Genomic DNA, 15,666 nt, shown 5'->3' with positions numbered 1-15,666 from the left:
TCTTCCTCCTCCTTCTCCTCCTCCTCCTCCTGCTCGGGCTCAGGATGCGGCTGAAGCTGTTTGGGGTGGGCAGCGGGCGGCTGGGGATGCTGGCAGAGCTGGGCAGGAGCGGGGCGGGCTCCCTGGCGCTGCCCGGCTGCCTGCTGTACACGCGGGGCGGCTCCGCGCCCCACCTCACCTACGACACCCTCGGGGAGGTCGCCGGGGTCCCCCCCGTGGCACAGCTCACCCTGTCCTTCATGTGAGTACCCCAGGGGGGGAGACGGAGCTCAGGAGCCGCCGGTTTTCCTCGGCGGTTGGGTGTTTTTTGGAGTAATTTACTTATTTTCGCGTCCGGGTACAGGGCGGAGCTCCATGAGGTGCTGGAGGAGTACAAGAAAGGAGCTGCCAAGTTTATAGGTAAAGTGTAATGGGGGTGTTTGTGTAATTGGGGTGTTTATGTAGTGGGGGTGTCTGTGTTTGTGTAACGGGGGTGTTGGTGTTGGTGGGTGCCTCAGGAGAGGGAGCGCGGGTGGGTGCCATGGGTCTGCTTTTAGGCAGTGTGTAGGTGCAGAGGGTTTCCACGTTCAGGCCTTTTCTTACTAACATGGCACTAATGAGGGCTTAAAATAGTATTTTGTCAGCAGTATGAGACCAAAAATCCTTAAACAGTACAAATTTTTGTAGTAGTTTTGCCTTGCTTCTTTTTACCAGCCTTTAACCTTCTTCTTGAGGGGGCTTCAGCACCAGCTACGCTGAGCTTTGACCAAAAGTTGAGACCAGACCTCAACCTTGTGGCCTGATGCTGCTGCGGGCGAATCTTGCTCCTCATCTTCTGTGAGGAGAACCAGGAATTGCCCTGAAAACAGCCTGTCCCATACAGCTATCTAAATAATTCCCTTTGAACATCCATCTGCTCAGGCTGGTGTTGTGTTTGTTTGTTTTAATCATAAAGCAATTGGTTTCATCCAACCCATCAGGAAGTCTTAATTCAGTGTGAGGAATAATTAAAGAAAAAGAAACTTTTAAAATCTTCATCCAGTGTGAAGAAAGGGCAAAGTCCCTTCCCATCAGTCTCATCTGGTGGACACTTCTGCCTACGAGGTATTCTTGTTCAGAGAGGATGTTAGCGGGATGACCTATGGTGGATTTGCAGGAGCTTTGAGGAGCTAAACAAGCAGCAGGAGAAGATTGTTTTTCTCCTGTCCTTTATTCCTGTCGGTTTAGTAATCAGACTACTTGCTCCCTGTTCTCACCTTCTATTTTTCCATGTTGAACTTGCAGTTTGAGGAATGCATGCAACTGTCCGTAAGTTGCGTATAAATCAGTTGGTGTTGCCATAGTCCTCAGCTACTGCACCAAGCTTTTGTAGTCTTTGGCAGTCCCTGTACTCTATCCTTGGAGCACAAATGAAGCCTTTACCTTGGTGCTAAGGGTGAGCAAAGCCACAGGTCCTGTGTTCGTGGCAGTCCTGTTTTTCCCCTGGCTGACATTACAGACGGGTAAAGGCCTGACTGTATGCAGTGTGCAACCAAGATCGCTCTTGGTGGGTTGAGGTGGGGAAGGAACCGGAGTGTGCAGTGAATGTAAAGCTGGATTTTGCGTGAATATCTGTATTCAGAGTCAGTGTTTCTGTCTGGGCAGGTAGCTCAGAGAACTGAAGGATGATCAGTCAAGTCAACAAGCTTCCTTGGGATGCTCTGTTTGTCTTGGTGTCCCAGGCTATAGTGGGTGTATGGTCAAACAGACACTCTACCACATCACAGGTTTAATGTTTCTAATGTACAGACAGGTCTTAACATGGAAATTGATTGGGCTGCGCAAGAAAAATAACTTCTGAGTTGTTAATAGTTTTTATCAGACCTGAGGTATGTTTATGAATGTTCTGTATGTTTTAGTTGCATGCATATTGTTAAAAATTAAACAAACAAACAAACAAAAAATTAAGGGTTTTTGTCCTATGTACTAAGACCAAGCTTTTTTCTTTAAATAACACTTTAACATTCTGTCCATTCATTTCATTCATTACCCAGGCAAAGCTGTGGCTTGAACTTCCAAAGGAAATTTGCATGCAGCTTCTGATAAACTTTGATTACATTGTGTCAACATAGTCCATCAAGAAAAATTGAAAATCTCTTCTACCTGAAACTTCTAGGAAACTTTACCGATTTCACTGCTTATCCTTGAAGAGAAAACTGTGGCATTAATTACTGTCTAACTTATTGTATGACATTTGAAAACTCTTAATTTGGCAGAGATGATAAATCTCTCATGTCTGTAGCTGATCTATTTTCTCACAATATGTTGTCCTTCCTTGTAAAATTCTAGGCTTGAGGTTGTTGCTCTCTTTAGATTATATCAAATGTAAGATGTCTCCAGTGTATCAGCTGAGCGGTCAGCTATTGTGTCTGGTGAATTTTAGTAGCAGGAGTATTAATCAAGAAAAAAAAAAACCACACTAAGCAGTGGTTTCTTAGTCCTGCAGAAGAACTTTAGAGGAGGATTTGTGGGATCATTTGTGGGAAGATTCCCTATTCCCTTTTGAGAATTCACAAAGCGTGCCTCTGTTTTAGCTTTGTTTTGGTTCATTAAGCTCTAATTTGTTGCTGTGTTCCCAGGTATGCCAGACACGGCGGTGTACTGCTCCCTCCATGACCCAGTCGCTCCTTGTCCATCTGGCTACAACACTAACAAGGTACAGTAACTGTGAAGACTTGAAATTCGAGTCCAAGTTCTCAAACAAGAGCTGCCTGTCTGTCCCCCTTACCTGGTGGGTGTGCCTAGACTGCTACAAGGTGATGTTCATACATTGTAGAAAAATAAGCACCTGCTTAGATGTGGGCAGTCCCAAGGCCTGCTTGGGTACGATAACAGCTCTTTTGAATGAGAGGATAACCTCTGCCAGACAGGTTTTGTTTTTTTTTGCACTATCTTGCTAGGAACCAGGCTGAGTCTTGTCCCTCTGCAGGGGAGGAATTGCCTAAAGCTCATTTCACTGCTGTGCAGCTGCGATGTTAGAGCAGCCTTCTGTATGCTGCAGGTTTGATTTTTATTTATTTTTTTTTCTTGGAAGCTGGTGCAGACTTTCATCACCTAGTTACTTGGCCAGCGAGTTGTCTTTCTGCAGCTGGATCTGTGCTGACAAGTACTTCTGAAAGCTCTTTGAAAGCAATGGACAGAAAGCTCTGCTAGATTCTGTGCCAGAAAGCCTGGCACAGGCTGGATTTAAATAATCGTGGTGTAATGTTCTTTATCAGGTCTCTAAGCCACCTAGGGTTTTAGCAGCATGGCTACTTTATTTATTAAAGCTTTTTTTTTTTTTTTCTTCCATGGACAGCAGAATGAAGGCAACCAGACTTTATTAGACTTTGTGTCCTTGTTCTGCAGATACTAATTGTGGTCTCCCTCTTTTGAAGTTGCTTTTTTAATGGGGAGTTTACAAAAAAAATATATTACTTAAGAGACTTCTGTCTGTCTCTGTTACCCAGATAGTGAAGCCAAAAGTAATTAGAGAGAGAGATGAATGGACAGACCTTTTCTCATTAAAAAAAATAAATAAGGGAGTTGCAGGGAAAAATAACTCAAGCCCAATACTTAACCTACTTTAATGCCCTTTTAAAGTTTTAGAGCAGCAGTGTCAAAAGTCTAAAAAGAATATAACGAAAGGAACTGCCCAGCTGCACTCAAGGGTTAGTCATCAATTCCACAGAACAGGATGAAATATGGTGGATTGTTGCAGTGGTTCCAGTATTGCTCTGTGGACTTGAAGGTTTGGTGGATTAAATGTTAATATCTGCTAGCCCAGATGTGTTCATGTGCCTTAACTTCTCTGTGCAGGTGCTTTGTCTGGCTTTAAGATCTTTCATGAGGGTAGTATGGAGTAGTGATGGAAAACGAGGGCCGGTGTGCACACAAAACATAGACTGTGCCTACCATTTCTTATGGTTTTTGGTTTAAAAATTCTATTTCTTTTGCATTTGATATTTCAATCCCTTATGGAGCTGAATTTGAGACCTAAAATAACATTGGATTCTAAGGTAAAATTGCCTAACAGGTTTTCGTGTTCTTCCCAGTGTGTCTGTGTGCTTGGAAGAGGAAATAGCTGCTGCTTTTTTGTATTGTGTGCAGAAAACTAGTGAGCTGTATTTCCCATTACAGCCTTTGCTGCTCTTCGTGGGATGAAAACATAAGTTTAACAATTAAATCTTTTATTCTTTCTCATTTTTTTTCCCAATTCTGCTACTGATTTTGGTTGATGATAGGCCAGCCCAGCTGCTCTATCTCAGAGATTTCCAAACAACTTGAGAAGTTTCTGTGCTGAGTACGTGTGATGGTTTCACCAAAGAGTATCCCAAAATCACACCTTGGTCATTTATATCATTCATTCATTGTGCTGAGGACAGCTGATTACTTGAGCCATGCTTCTGGGGAGTTTATGTAGTGTCGTTCTGGCATCTGGTGCTTAACCAGGTTAACAGGTCTGTTAATCTTTGCACAAACCTTCATCCCTCTTTTTTCTTGGCAGGCAGTGTCGGTGTGGGGTAGCTCGGGGCGCATGGAAATAACACCTTCCAAGTTCATGGACATCCAGCGGGCTATCCAGCCAGACTGGTTCCAGTGCATCTCTGACGGAGACACCATTTCTGGGGAAGTTAGTAGGAAAAGGGCCAAGAAGTCTGTGGATAGGTCGCTTTCCTTCCTGGATGCATGCCTTCAGCTGCTGGAGAAATCACCAGTAAGGTCCCAAAGATGTCACACATATAAATACCTGATTGAGATATATATGTGTGTGTGTGTGTGTATATCAGAACAGGATGTTTTCCTTCTACCACTTTCTTTTCATAATAATTTGCCTCCTGCTACAGGACTGCATTTTCTGCTCATTTGGGAGAATTCATTTTTTTTTTTAAATTTTATTCTGATTTTCGACTGTAGTTCATTTCTTTCACTTAACCCTCATGCTATATTTGCACGGGCAAAGTAGGATTTTTCTCATTCAGATTGAGACAGCTCATCTTTTTGCTCTGCAGTCCCTTCATTTCCATGTGAAGGAGGACTTGCCAGGATTTGCCAGTGCTATTCTTTTCATTTTTTTTCCAGGAGGCTTGAAACTTAACTTCCCTTCTGGTGGAAGGGAACAAATCGTCCAAGTTTGCATTACAAAAGAGAGCGGTTGCAGGAGCTGATACTGGCATCCTCTGAAAGGCAATCAAGTGTGAGCTCTGGTGCCTGACAGCCAGGACAATACCACCTGTCATTGTTCTGCTGTCTTACCTGCTTCGTATTCTGACACATGTAGTGCTGAGGGGATGTCTGCAAAAAGCTGGTGTACAGAAATGATCTGTGGTTATAAGGTGGAAAAAAGGCACTAAAATTCTCAGTCGGTTAGTGTCAAGGCCAGGAACAGAACGTTGCCTCTCCTAATCCCATTTCTACCTCGGATTTCACAGTGTTGTGTGAGGGACTTGTCTTACGTGGGATGAAATGCTGTTGGTTTCCCAAGTTCTGGGAATGTGGGGTTTAAGTAGCAGGCATCTGGAGTCTGGGCTGTGAGATCTTGCTCATCTTTGGCAGGACTCTTAACACTCGTAGCTTTCTTTTGGGCCAGGAACTACAAGGAAGCGTAATGTTTGGGGCAATTGAAGGTGGAGATGTCTTGGAAGAGAGGCTCCGATCAGCCAGGGAGACTGCCAAGCGACCTGTGGGCGGCTTTCTGCTAGATGGCTTCCAGGGATCTGCCATGGCCAAGGAGACCAAGTTGAAACTGATAGCTTCTGTCACAGCAGAGCTGCCAGAGGATAAACCAAGGTAAGTTGTGTGGGCGACATCCCACAGCACTGTGTGTATGGGCCAGGCTGCATCTATTCCACCACTGTCTTCAGACTTCAACCCTTGTTTCAATTTTTGGTTATAACTGGCACCAAGCTGTGCTTACGCTGTGGATTTGAATATTCCCCACATGTGAAGAACAACCAAAATTGAGGTCAACTCTTTTATTTTCATCAGGACAAACTGTAGGTAGGGTATGTCTGGGTGTTTGGCCTCTGAGGAGATGGTTTTCTGGAAGTTCAGCTATAACAAAAAATTATCAACCCTTTCTACAGGGGCCCCTTCTCAGAAAAACACACTGAGGCTGTGAATTACTGGAGCTGGTACAGCCTGGCCAACCAGAATTGCATTCCATGCTTGGCTTGGCATAACGTGGGGGCTGTAGCATCTTCTGAGCTGTTGGTTCTGCCCATCTGATCCATGCCAGAGTCGGGATGGAAGCGGCAGCGTTCCTGACTCTTACGCTTTACAGTAACTAAAGGCTTCCAGAAAACACCTGCTAATATTTGCTAGTGGTTCAGAGATGGAGGAGTTTCTTACAATTGGGTTGAGCTTGCTGGCTTTTCTATGCGTTCTGGGTTGCTTTTACTACCCCTGTTGCTGCTGCCCTTGTGTGGGTGCTTTTTTCATCGTTTCCCAGATGACTCAGGCCCCGCTGCCTTTCTGTAGCTGTGCTGCCCTCTGCTAGCTGAGCTTTGCTCTGACCTGCCGGGGTTCAAAAGGAAGTAAAATGCAGACACGCGTGCCTGTTACTGCAGCTTGTTCATGCTTAGTGCTGCCTGGGGTTTGAATTTTCCTGACAATTAGGAGGCTTGCTGTGTTGTTGCCATCCTGTCTGGTTGAGCTGCTTAAAAAGATCCCCTGCGAGCATTAGAGTCCAATCTGCTCAGCTAACCTCCGTGGCTACCAGAGCATCTGCCTCATCTGTCAGATGGTTTGCTCGTCTGGTTAAGACAAGCGTTGCTGACCTCTTTGCAGGAAGAAAGCTGGTGTGCCTTAGGGGGTCTTGTAAATACCTCGAGTGAATTTCAGACAGTCCTGCTTGCTTGAATCACCCTTGCCGTTCTGGCTGGAGAAGCTGTTTTGCAGCTGTGCTTTCCATCCTGATACGAAACTCTCTAGAAGGCAAACATTTCCTCTGCTTCACCTGGGAAGGAACAGCTTTTAGTGTTGGAGAAATGATCTGAAGAATTTAATCTTTGGGGTCCTTTTGTGTACAGCAGTCTCTTGGTAAAAGTTTTCCTTTTCAATAGGGGCAGAACCCTTGCAAATACAAACTTCTGTCCTTAGCCATTCAAAGTATTTTTAACTATTGAGTGTCATTTTCTTCTTTTCATCAGAGCCCAAAACAGAAGACACGTAGTAAATTTTTTCCCATCCATATTCTGTGCTCATCAAATTAATTCAAGTACTTAGAGAAATGACTAAAAACAGCACCTTGCGACTTCATTTGTCGGCCCCTGCATATTTTCCTAATTATCTGTTTAGATCACTGCCCTACGTTAGCTTTGTCAGCCCAGCCACGCACCTGCGGGAGAGCAGGCGCTGCTCTGTTCCCCTCTGCTTCACCGACCCCTCAGGGAAGCTACCAGCTAAATTTGGCTACCAGCAGGATCTTCATTACCACTGATGGCAATCCAGCTGGGCTCTTCCTGGCTCTTCATGCCATATCCCTGCAGGTGTTACAGCCCAGGTTTGGGGGTAAATCATTTGTTTTAGAGAATCAGAGGTGTTATTTGTAGAATAAAGGGCATCAGTGAGGGTGAGAAGGTATGCTGGAGTAGGCAAAGTATAGAGAGGAAGAATGAAAAAAGCAAAGAACTTCTTCTTTCAGTTTCCAATGTTTCTCATTAGCATGTTCTCTTCCAGGTAGTTCAAGTGCCTGGAGAACTGTCTGTCACCCAAAGGGCTCATGTTTTTGACCAGCCATCTGCTGCTGCTCCTGATGGAGTCTTTTTAGACTGTCCCCTGAGCAGTTACTAAAAAAGGGGTCAGTGTATCTGGTAACTGGTAGTTACTTAGGGCAGATACATGAGTAAGGAAAATACCTGTGCCTAAAGGCATTTTTAGGTGAATTTTGAATTTAAATGTATTTATGTGGTTGTGAAAGGACCCAAATGACTTCAGACATGATGGATGCTTCCCTCTGCTCGGGATATTCTAGGCTTGTCATGCACATCTCTTACAGGATCATCCATGGCATGGGCAAACCAGATGAGGTGCTCGAGTGCATTGAAAGGGGCGTGGACATCTTTGAGAGCTTCTTTCCCTTCCAAGTGACGGAGCGAGGCTGTGCCTTGGTGTTTGGCTATGATTACCAGCCAGGTCCTGAAGCAGCAGGTAGGCTGTTTCCCTAGCAGCCAGCACTGTGGCAAGCATAATTCCTGTTTTGGGAGAGTCTACATTTGAGGGTTGTGGCCTTAATTTAAGTGCAGCAACCACAGAAAAACCTGGAATTTAACTGTCAAATGTTGCTCTTGAAGGTGGGGTGTTGTGGTGTGAAACCTATCAGGGGAACTTAAGGTCTCAGCCTATGACCTGAATGCCTGATTAGCCAAATTGTGCTTAATGATTTCAGAAACACCTACTGAACAGAGGTTTATGTAGGCTTAACTATGTTTATCTGCCCCCGCTAGAACTGTTTGACACCGTTGACAAATTTTCTGTTAGCATTAGCAGTGAAGGCTGGACCTATTTATGTGAAGTTCTATGATACTTGACCTCTACATTTAACCAAATGTGTGCTTGTTTTAAAAATAAATCTTTAAGTCCCTTCTCTTTTCTAGCACTCCAAAGTTAGGGATTCTGTTTCTTTGGGCAGCTTCCCTCTCAGCTCTTGCATTCATCAGTCATGTCAGAACAGAAACAAGACGTTCATAACTCGTTACCTCATTAAGCTTTGAGATAGGAGCATGTGTTGCTACCGCTAAAGCATCTATTAAACATGTTTCAAGCAGTCGTCTTGTTCTGGACTTAGCAAATGTTTTCAACATTAAAAAAAATATTTTACATTTTTCCTCCTAGGTAGAACCTAGCTTCTTTTCATGCCTGGATAATTCAAAACCAGATGAATAGAACAGAACATCCCGTTTCTTTGTGCTTGCTGCCTTTTTTTTTTTTTTTTTTTTTTTTTAAATCCTTCTGTTTGTTGTTCTTTACCTCATCTCACCTTATTCTTAAACCAAAAGATTACGGTAGGGACAGCCTCTTTGTTCTGTCTGTGTAACACTCGGTAGGCATGGATTGTGCAAACAGTAATATTGATGTTTCCAGAAACATCTCCCACTCAAGAACAAGCCTAAAAATGCAAACCTACAAAATGACGGGGTGTTTTTTTTGTTTGTTTGTTTTTTATGTTTAAGGCAGACTGCTGAAAAGGCTGATGTATGGAATCTACATCTTCTGCATCGATCTATCTGCATCTGTGTTATTAGCTTCTTTGATTTCAGTTGCTTAGGGAAAAAAAAAAAAACAACAAAAATAATCTGAATCTTTGAGACTGACAGCATGGAAAGTAGAATGATTGAATGCAGATGAGTTGCCTGTCTATTCTAACAGAATCTCAATAAAATCAATTTGTTCAGGTGACTGCTTTCTATTGAGCATGCAGTTCAGACTGGAAATAATTTTGACATTTTATTAAGAATTCAGCTCAGTAGAGCAGCACAAAATTGTGCTGTTATTTCAGCTCTAACTCTTCATTAGGTTTAATAGATCAGTTTTCACTTGTCCCTTGCTGTTTTAATCATCCAAAATTGTACTTGTATTAACTAACCTATGATAATTAAAGAAAAAGAATTGCTTACTATGGGAGGGAGGTGAAAAGTTGTGGCAGGAGTTTTCATCTGGCAAGAGAGCAACAGAAATATCTAATGAAAGGTTGCTACACTTCTGCCCTTTCTATCTGTTGATAAAAGGGCTGTTGTCTTTTTTATTTAAAGCAGTTTTAAAACAAAATGGGGCCCAGGACCTGGAGAAAAATGGTGCTGAAGAAGACCAGGATGAAATCGCCAAAGCTGACCCAGAAATGACGCCGTTTGAGATATTTCTGAAGGATAAAAGGTACGTGAGTGTGTGAGGAGGGTACCTGCAGCTGTATCAGGAAATACCACGATTTTGTCCTCTGTATTTGATTGCATATGGTCATTAGTGGGATGGGAGGGTTCATAAAATGTGAAGCTGCTGAGGAAAGTAAAGTACTTGTGGACATTGAACGGAGAGTGTCAGATAAACTGATACCTAGCAGCAGTGTGTGGCTGAAAGCACTGCAATTGCTTGATCTCAGGCTGGAGATTTTCTGACCGCTTATCCAGCAAACAAACTGTGGTCTTAGCAGTGTTCCAGCTGAAAGACAGTAGTTTGACAAAGGCTGTCTGAGGATCCTTTTGGTCTTCTGCATCTAACTAACTTGAATCATTTTCAGATGCAAGATTTTACTTAAAACAGTGGCAGAGCCTCTGCTTTGTGACTCAGCTGGAGTGCCTGCAGAGCGAGATACCTAAAATTCTGGGATATTGCACAAAAACTTTAGCCTGCCCTTTCTTCTTTTTCACATCTGCTGCTAGGCTGAGCATTCGGTTGTTGATTGCTCCACCATCTCCTTGTTTAGTGAGAATTGTGCATCTTGGAGTAGAGGGGAATACTTTCTGTGAGTAGCAGAATTGATAAACCCTTGTTTCTGATAGCTTCCTCCTCTGTGGACTGATAGCTAGCAAGGTGAGCCTTGTGCTGCAGCTCTTCTGTCAGGGAAGGCACAGATGAGGCTTCTCTCTGCTGTTAGTGATGATCCAGTCAAAACTCTCCTCAGACTCGCATGTGTGGCCTCTTGGCTCCACAGTGAGCTCCTGAATGCTGTTGAAGTCCTTTGTGTCAGTGGTGCTGGGCTTAGCTGGTACCGTGTCTTAAAGCAACTAGATTCTGGCCCTCAAGGCTCATGTCCCTGCAAAGACCATACGATAACTGGATAATCTTTGCTACCTGAATGGATCTTACGTTTGATGTTAATCCAGCTTTGCTTCCTCCTCAGATACCAGGACGATTTTGGCCCTTTGCTGGAAGGCTGCACCTGTTACTGCTGTCAGAGGCACACTCGCGCCTACCTCCATCACCTCCTCGTGACCAACGAGCTGCTGGCTGGCGTCCTGCTCATGATGCACAACTTCCAGCACTACTTCAGCTTCTTCGGTGCTATACGGGATGCCTTAAGAGACAATAAACTGGATCAGCTGAAGAAGTTCATCTTCAGTCAGGCACTTCAAGGCCCCGCAAACGCGAGGACGGACCAATGAGTTCGGAGAAGATAGAGGAGGTTGCAGCTGACATCCTTACCCAGTGGGACCGTGTCAACTGGACTGCTAGGACCTGGACCTGTTAGGCAGTAAAATGCCTACCCTGCTGGAGAGAATTTAAAGGGATGTTTGAAGACCTTGCATGTAGGAAGGAGAGGAAGATGTTATTCACACATCCCTTTCAGTTGATTGGCTTGGTGCATTCTCAGGAGAGCTTGGACACCTCAGTATGGATAGCTTTGCTCTCAGTAATTTGGTGGTGGTTTTCCATGTGGAAGAACTCCATATGGAAGCTCAGCAGCTGTTTGGGACTCTTGTCCCTCTCCCCCAGAAAACACCAGTGGTGTGGTTGTCCCATCGTGCAGGCCCTTGATGGGAGATCCTGCCTCAGTCTGGTACGCGGCTCCTTGTGGCTGCTGCCAACATCGGTGTCCCTGAGAAGAACTGACTGGAGGTGCCACAGTGGCACCAGGTATTCAGTGGCACAAAGTAGTAGTGAAGGGATGATGATGAGTGTACCGTTCCTTCCAGCTGCCCTGGCATTGGTCAAATAGCAGGTTACGCTAATGCCAGTGTGAGATGGAGATATGGAAGGAACATATCACAAGAAAAGGCATTTAGACGAGATTCCTGTTGCTCCTTATTTTAAAATACTTATTTTTAAAAGTATTAAAAGTAAGGCCTTGTTTTAATTTGTTATGCCATGCTCCTTTTATTCAGTTCTTTTATGCCCCCTTACTTTGTAATTGTGGATTTATGTGTTTTATATGACAAAGCAACAATAAATTTTTTTATTCATTATGCTGTTTCCTCAAGGTGTGACAGAGATGGTGTACCAGAGAGTTTGAGGGCAGTGGTGGATGCCTCCTGAGAACATAAACTAGCAGCTCCACAGAGGACAATGATCCATCTAGGGGTAGGATACTGTCACTGAGCAGGGGTCTATGTCAGTTGCTTCAGAAGAAGCCATAATAAACCTGCAATTATTAAAGACACCTACCCATTCCTCTCCCTGAAGGAACTCTAGCACCTGAATTAAGCTTGGAAAAATACTACAGTTGAAGTTGACGGCCTTAAAGCAGTTCAGGAATAATCTGGAGTTTGCTGCTCTTCACCCTTTCTTTAACACTTTAAAATTATTAATTTATTTATAAACTCATTACTGTTTTTTGTTTTTTTTTTTTGTTTGTTTTTTTGATTTCTTCTTAAAGAACACTTCAGTATCTTGCATCAGGGTGGCTTTACCACAGCATACAAGGAGACAGCTTTGCCTGTCAGCATTGCCTGTGCACCCATTTCCTGTGACAGATAACAAACACAAGGGTGTCAGCGTACCTTTCACCACTTTAGCCTTATCGACTATGTTGCATTATTTTTGTTCAACAAGGTCCTAAAGAAAAGGTGCAAAAACTGTGTGACTGCTGTCTTGAAACAGTTTCCCTTTGGGAGCTACCTGTGATTAGTCTCCTCATCCTGTTTCACCCATGTGGCTTAACCAGGATTTACTCATTTTCCTTTGTCCCCAGACCTGACTGTCCTGAGAAGCTGCATGCAAAGGTACTGGCATCTTAGTGACCTGCTAATAATTTAAGTGCTAACAACGTGCCATTCTTAACAACCCTTCTGGTCTTCCTTCTTACCTTCCAGTCTTTCTGTACTGCTGTGTTCGTTCTCCAGTCACACTCACCAGCTTTTCCACTTTGGTTCTCTGCTTTAGTTTTTGTGTGTGTGCGTGTGTGTACAAGAGCTGCATAGAGGGAACAATTTCATATTGGACAAAAATTCATTTAGTTAACTCTATCTGCTCATTATCTAACAAACAGGAATGAGCTGCACTAACTGCAATAAACTTGATATGTTACATTTGCACAGGTTGTCATTCTGTCTATCAGCACTTCCCATAAACGTTGTAAAAAATAAAGATGTGAATTTAGAAAGTTTTTTGTTCCATTTCCAAGCAGAAACTATTTTCTTTCTTGCCCTACCATGTAGTTTTCTTACCCACCTTTCACAAAGAAGCAAAAATTGAAACAAGTATGGAGTGGAAAAAATTCTGTGCGAAATTACCTCTTATGTAGCGCAGAAAACTCTACAAAAACATCATTGTCTGCCTTCCAGCCCCAAATGGCAGAACACAAAGGAGCAGGGGCGAATACAAAAGCACAGAGCTGAATACAAGAGAGTGTTACAGAAACATTAGACAGCAGAACATCTTTCCCGTATCAACTTCTCCTGTAGCCTTCCCCTAGATAAAGAAAAATCTTTCATGCTCCCGTGTTTCTGATGAGAATAATTGGCAGGGCCATGTGTTGCTGTGCCTTTCTGACCACTTCATCGGTATTCTGCTCAGTGACTTGCTTCTTTCAGAGCTATTTTAATATTGCAGACCCTCTAGCAGTTTCAAAGGTATGTTTTAAAATGGATTGAGGAAAAATAAATCAAACTGCTCTATCCAAAAAAAAGGCTTTCTCCGTTCCTTCAGGTGCGGCATTTCTTCCCCCGTACATTCACCCCCTCCATCCATCCATCCTGTAAATTGCAGTGACACAGGGGCCCCGACAGGTTGTATCAAGCCTTGTCTGACAGTGTCTAGGTCTGCTTTTCTGCGGCTCCACGGAGCTGGAGGAGCTGTTGAAGGCTGGAAGTGTTCCAGCAGGGCGTTCAATTTATTTCTAAGCCTCTTAGGCCCAGGTGGCTTTCAGATCGTGGTGCTTTCATGCATAGAAAAGTTGGTTCCAGGTATGTTGCAGAGGTACTTTTAAGCATCGGGTAGCTGCTATTTTTTTTTTTTTTTTTTTTTTGATTCATAGCCTGAGTTGACAGGCAAAGGGCTGTTTAAAAAAAATAGCCCTACTAAAATGCTTAACATTTCTCTCAGTAATTTCAGAGTCTTCCTCTCTGATAGGGAAGGCATACATGAAATAGATGATGGTGTGGGTCAGTTCAGTGGGCTTGCAAGCACTCTGGTGTGATCTACGTAATTCATTAGGGACTCCATCCCTTTTCTGGTAACACAACATGCACTGCTTCAGATTATTAGGGTCACAGAATCATTTAGGTTGGGAAGTCCAGCCACTAACCTAGCAAACCTGGCTGTTCAAACACCCTGCCACCCTTCCTTCCTTCAGCACGTTCATTAGACATGACAGGCTTTTCCAAACGAGAATAAAGTTAAATCCCTTTGAGAAGCTGGACCTAGATGGCCAAGCTGGTGCTGGCACAAGAGCGGTTAACACCTTCCTGCAGCAAAATGTTCCCGTTGATGGTGTGAGTGTGAACGCCGGCTGCCGGAGCGTGCGTTGCCCTCCCCTCCGGCACGCTGGCTGGAAAAGGCAATACAATACTTTCCCTGCCTCACAGCGAGGTGATGATGAACTGCCTGGCTGTTTCTACATCTGCCCTCGGTTCGGTTTAATTAAACTGGGGAGGGGAAGGTGCGGCACGGCGTGATGCCCTGTTAGGCGTCCGACGTGCCTTCTGTAGCTCCCGGCCTTGCTCGCTCCCTGTCATTTCACAGACTTAGGAGGAAGCCTGCTCTCTTCAGCAGCTGTCTGAGTGCCGGAGCATCTCGCAGAGCTCTTTGTGGAGCAAATTCGGATGCAAAGGGGTTATCTGGTCAGCCATGATCCCGTAGCATGAGGTGCATCGCACTCATCCATGCTTATAGAGTGGGTTGATTTGCCCATTTTTGGTCAAGAAAATGCCCAAGAACAATGATCCTATTTGTGATGCTGGGACGTAGTGGTCCAGCAAGCATTTTCAAAACAGAAAGGAGTTTTTCATGGTCTTTGGACAGAGTTTGTGGACCCATTACAGCGCTATACATGTGATGCTTTTTACATTTGAGTTGAGTGCCCTTGAAAGGGGCATGAAAGTTTCTTTATATTTAAAGCTTTGTGCCTGTTGCTCCCTCCCTCACAGCAGAGCAGCCAGTTTGCTTTTCACTGAGGTAATCGGAGGAGGTATTGAAGTGACGGAGCTAGCATCCTGCAGCAAGCTGAGGCTACAAACCTGTCCTGAGCTTTTTACACCACCTTTCCCTGTCCAGCATGGAACCGGCTGCAAGGTAATGTCAAATGTCACACTACTGTGGGCTGAAAAGCAGCTGAGGAAACCAGCTCTTAGGAAAGCCAGATGCCAGGCGAAGTTGAATGAACTGGGTTGGGGAGAGAACACAGGAGGCTGGCAGGCAGCCGAGGCCTTTGAAGAGATGCAGCGTCTTTGAGGAAGGGAGCAGGAGACGGAGCATCTGGGAGGAAGGAGCAGAGGCAAACAAGATGATTAGGATTTGGCAGGGCCAGCAGAGAAAGGAGTGGGAACGGCGCAGTATGTCCGCAGCTAGCATTGCCAACACCGAGCTGCAGAAGACACCGGCACGTGCCTTTTTACATGCCTTTTTTTTTTTTCCTGAATTTCTTGAGGAGGAACAAGGGTGGTGAAGACACACGCAGTCCCGCAGCAAGCGTGCCTCTGCCCTGTGAAAAGCAGCCTGTACTGCGCTGTTTGATCTGCGTCGCTCCCAGCTGCGGGGTAAAACATGAGAACTGACAGCAGTCCCTAGGGCAGGGAA

The 15,666-nt window shown here is 44.4% G+C and overlaps 1 protein-coding gene across 3 annotated transcripts; it reads left to right on the top strand.

The window, feature by feature from the left end:
• The first annotated feature begins 44 nt into the window (after nucleotides 1-44).
• On the top strand, nucleotides 45-11,897 carry QTRT2 (queuine tRNA-ribosyltransferase accessory subunit 2). Of its 3 annotated transcripts, none has more exons than XM_021272998.4 (8): nucleotides 45-241; nucleotides 344-399; nucleotides 2,598-2,674; nucleotides 4,505-4,714; nucleotides 5,588-5,787; nucleotides 7,997-8,148; nucleotides 9,753-9,870; nucleotides 10,835-11,897. In XM_021272998.4, exons 1-8 carry the CDS (start codon nucleotides 45-47, stop codon nucleotides 11,094-11,096), a joined length of 1,272 nt encoding a protein of 423 aa, XP_021128673.4. In that variant the 3' UTR covers nucleotides 11,097-11,897. The 3 variants fall into 3 exon arrangements, with proteins under 3 accessions (XP_021128673.4, XP_021128672.4, XP_027305408.2); XM_021272997.4 differs by having other exon boundaries at nucleotides 9,750-9,870; XM_027449607.3 differs by lacking the exon at nucleotides 344-399 and having other exon boundaries at nucleotides 108-241; nucleotides 9,750-9,870.
• The last annotated feature ends 3,769 nt before the right edge of the window (nucleotides 11,898-15,666 follow it).

This window comes from Anas platyrhynchos, chromosome 1 (genome assembly GCF_047663525.1).
Source record: "Anas platyrhynchos isolate ZD024472 breed Pekin duck chromosome 1, IASCAAS_PekinDuck_T2T, whole genome shotgun sequence".
Lineage (NCBI taxonomy): Eukaryota > Metazoa > Chordata > Aves > Anseriformes > Anatidae > Anas > Anas platyrhynchos.
This window is presented reverse-complemented; position numbering and strand designations above follow the sequence as displayed.

What these genes read in the sequence shown, in the direction of transcription:
- QTRT2 (XM_021272997.4), top strand. Translation starts at nt 45, where the DNA reads ATGCGGCTGAAGCTGTTTGGGGTGGGCAGCGGGCGGCTGGGGATGCTG. An exon ending in AGGAGCTGCCAAGTTTATAG is followed by an intron (nt 400 to 2,597) that starts GTAAAGTGTAAT and finishes CTGTGTTCCCAG; the next exon opens with GTATGCCAGACACGGCGGTG. An exon ending in GCCAGGTCCTGAAGCAGCAG is followed by an intron (nt 8,149 to 9,749) that starts GTAGGCTGTTTC and finishes TTTTATTTAAAG; the next exon opens with CAGTTTTAAAACAAAATGGG.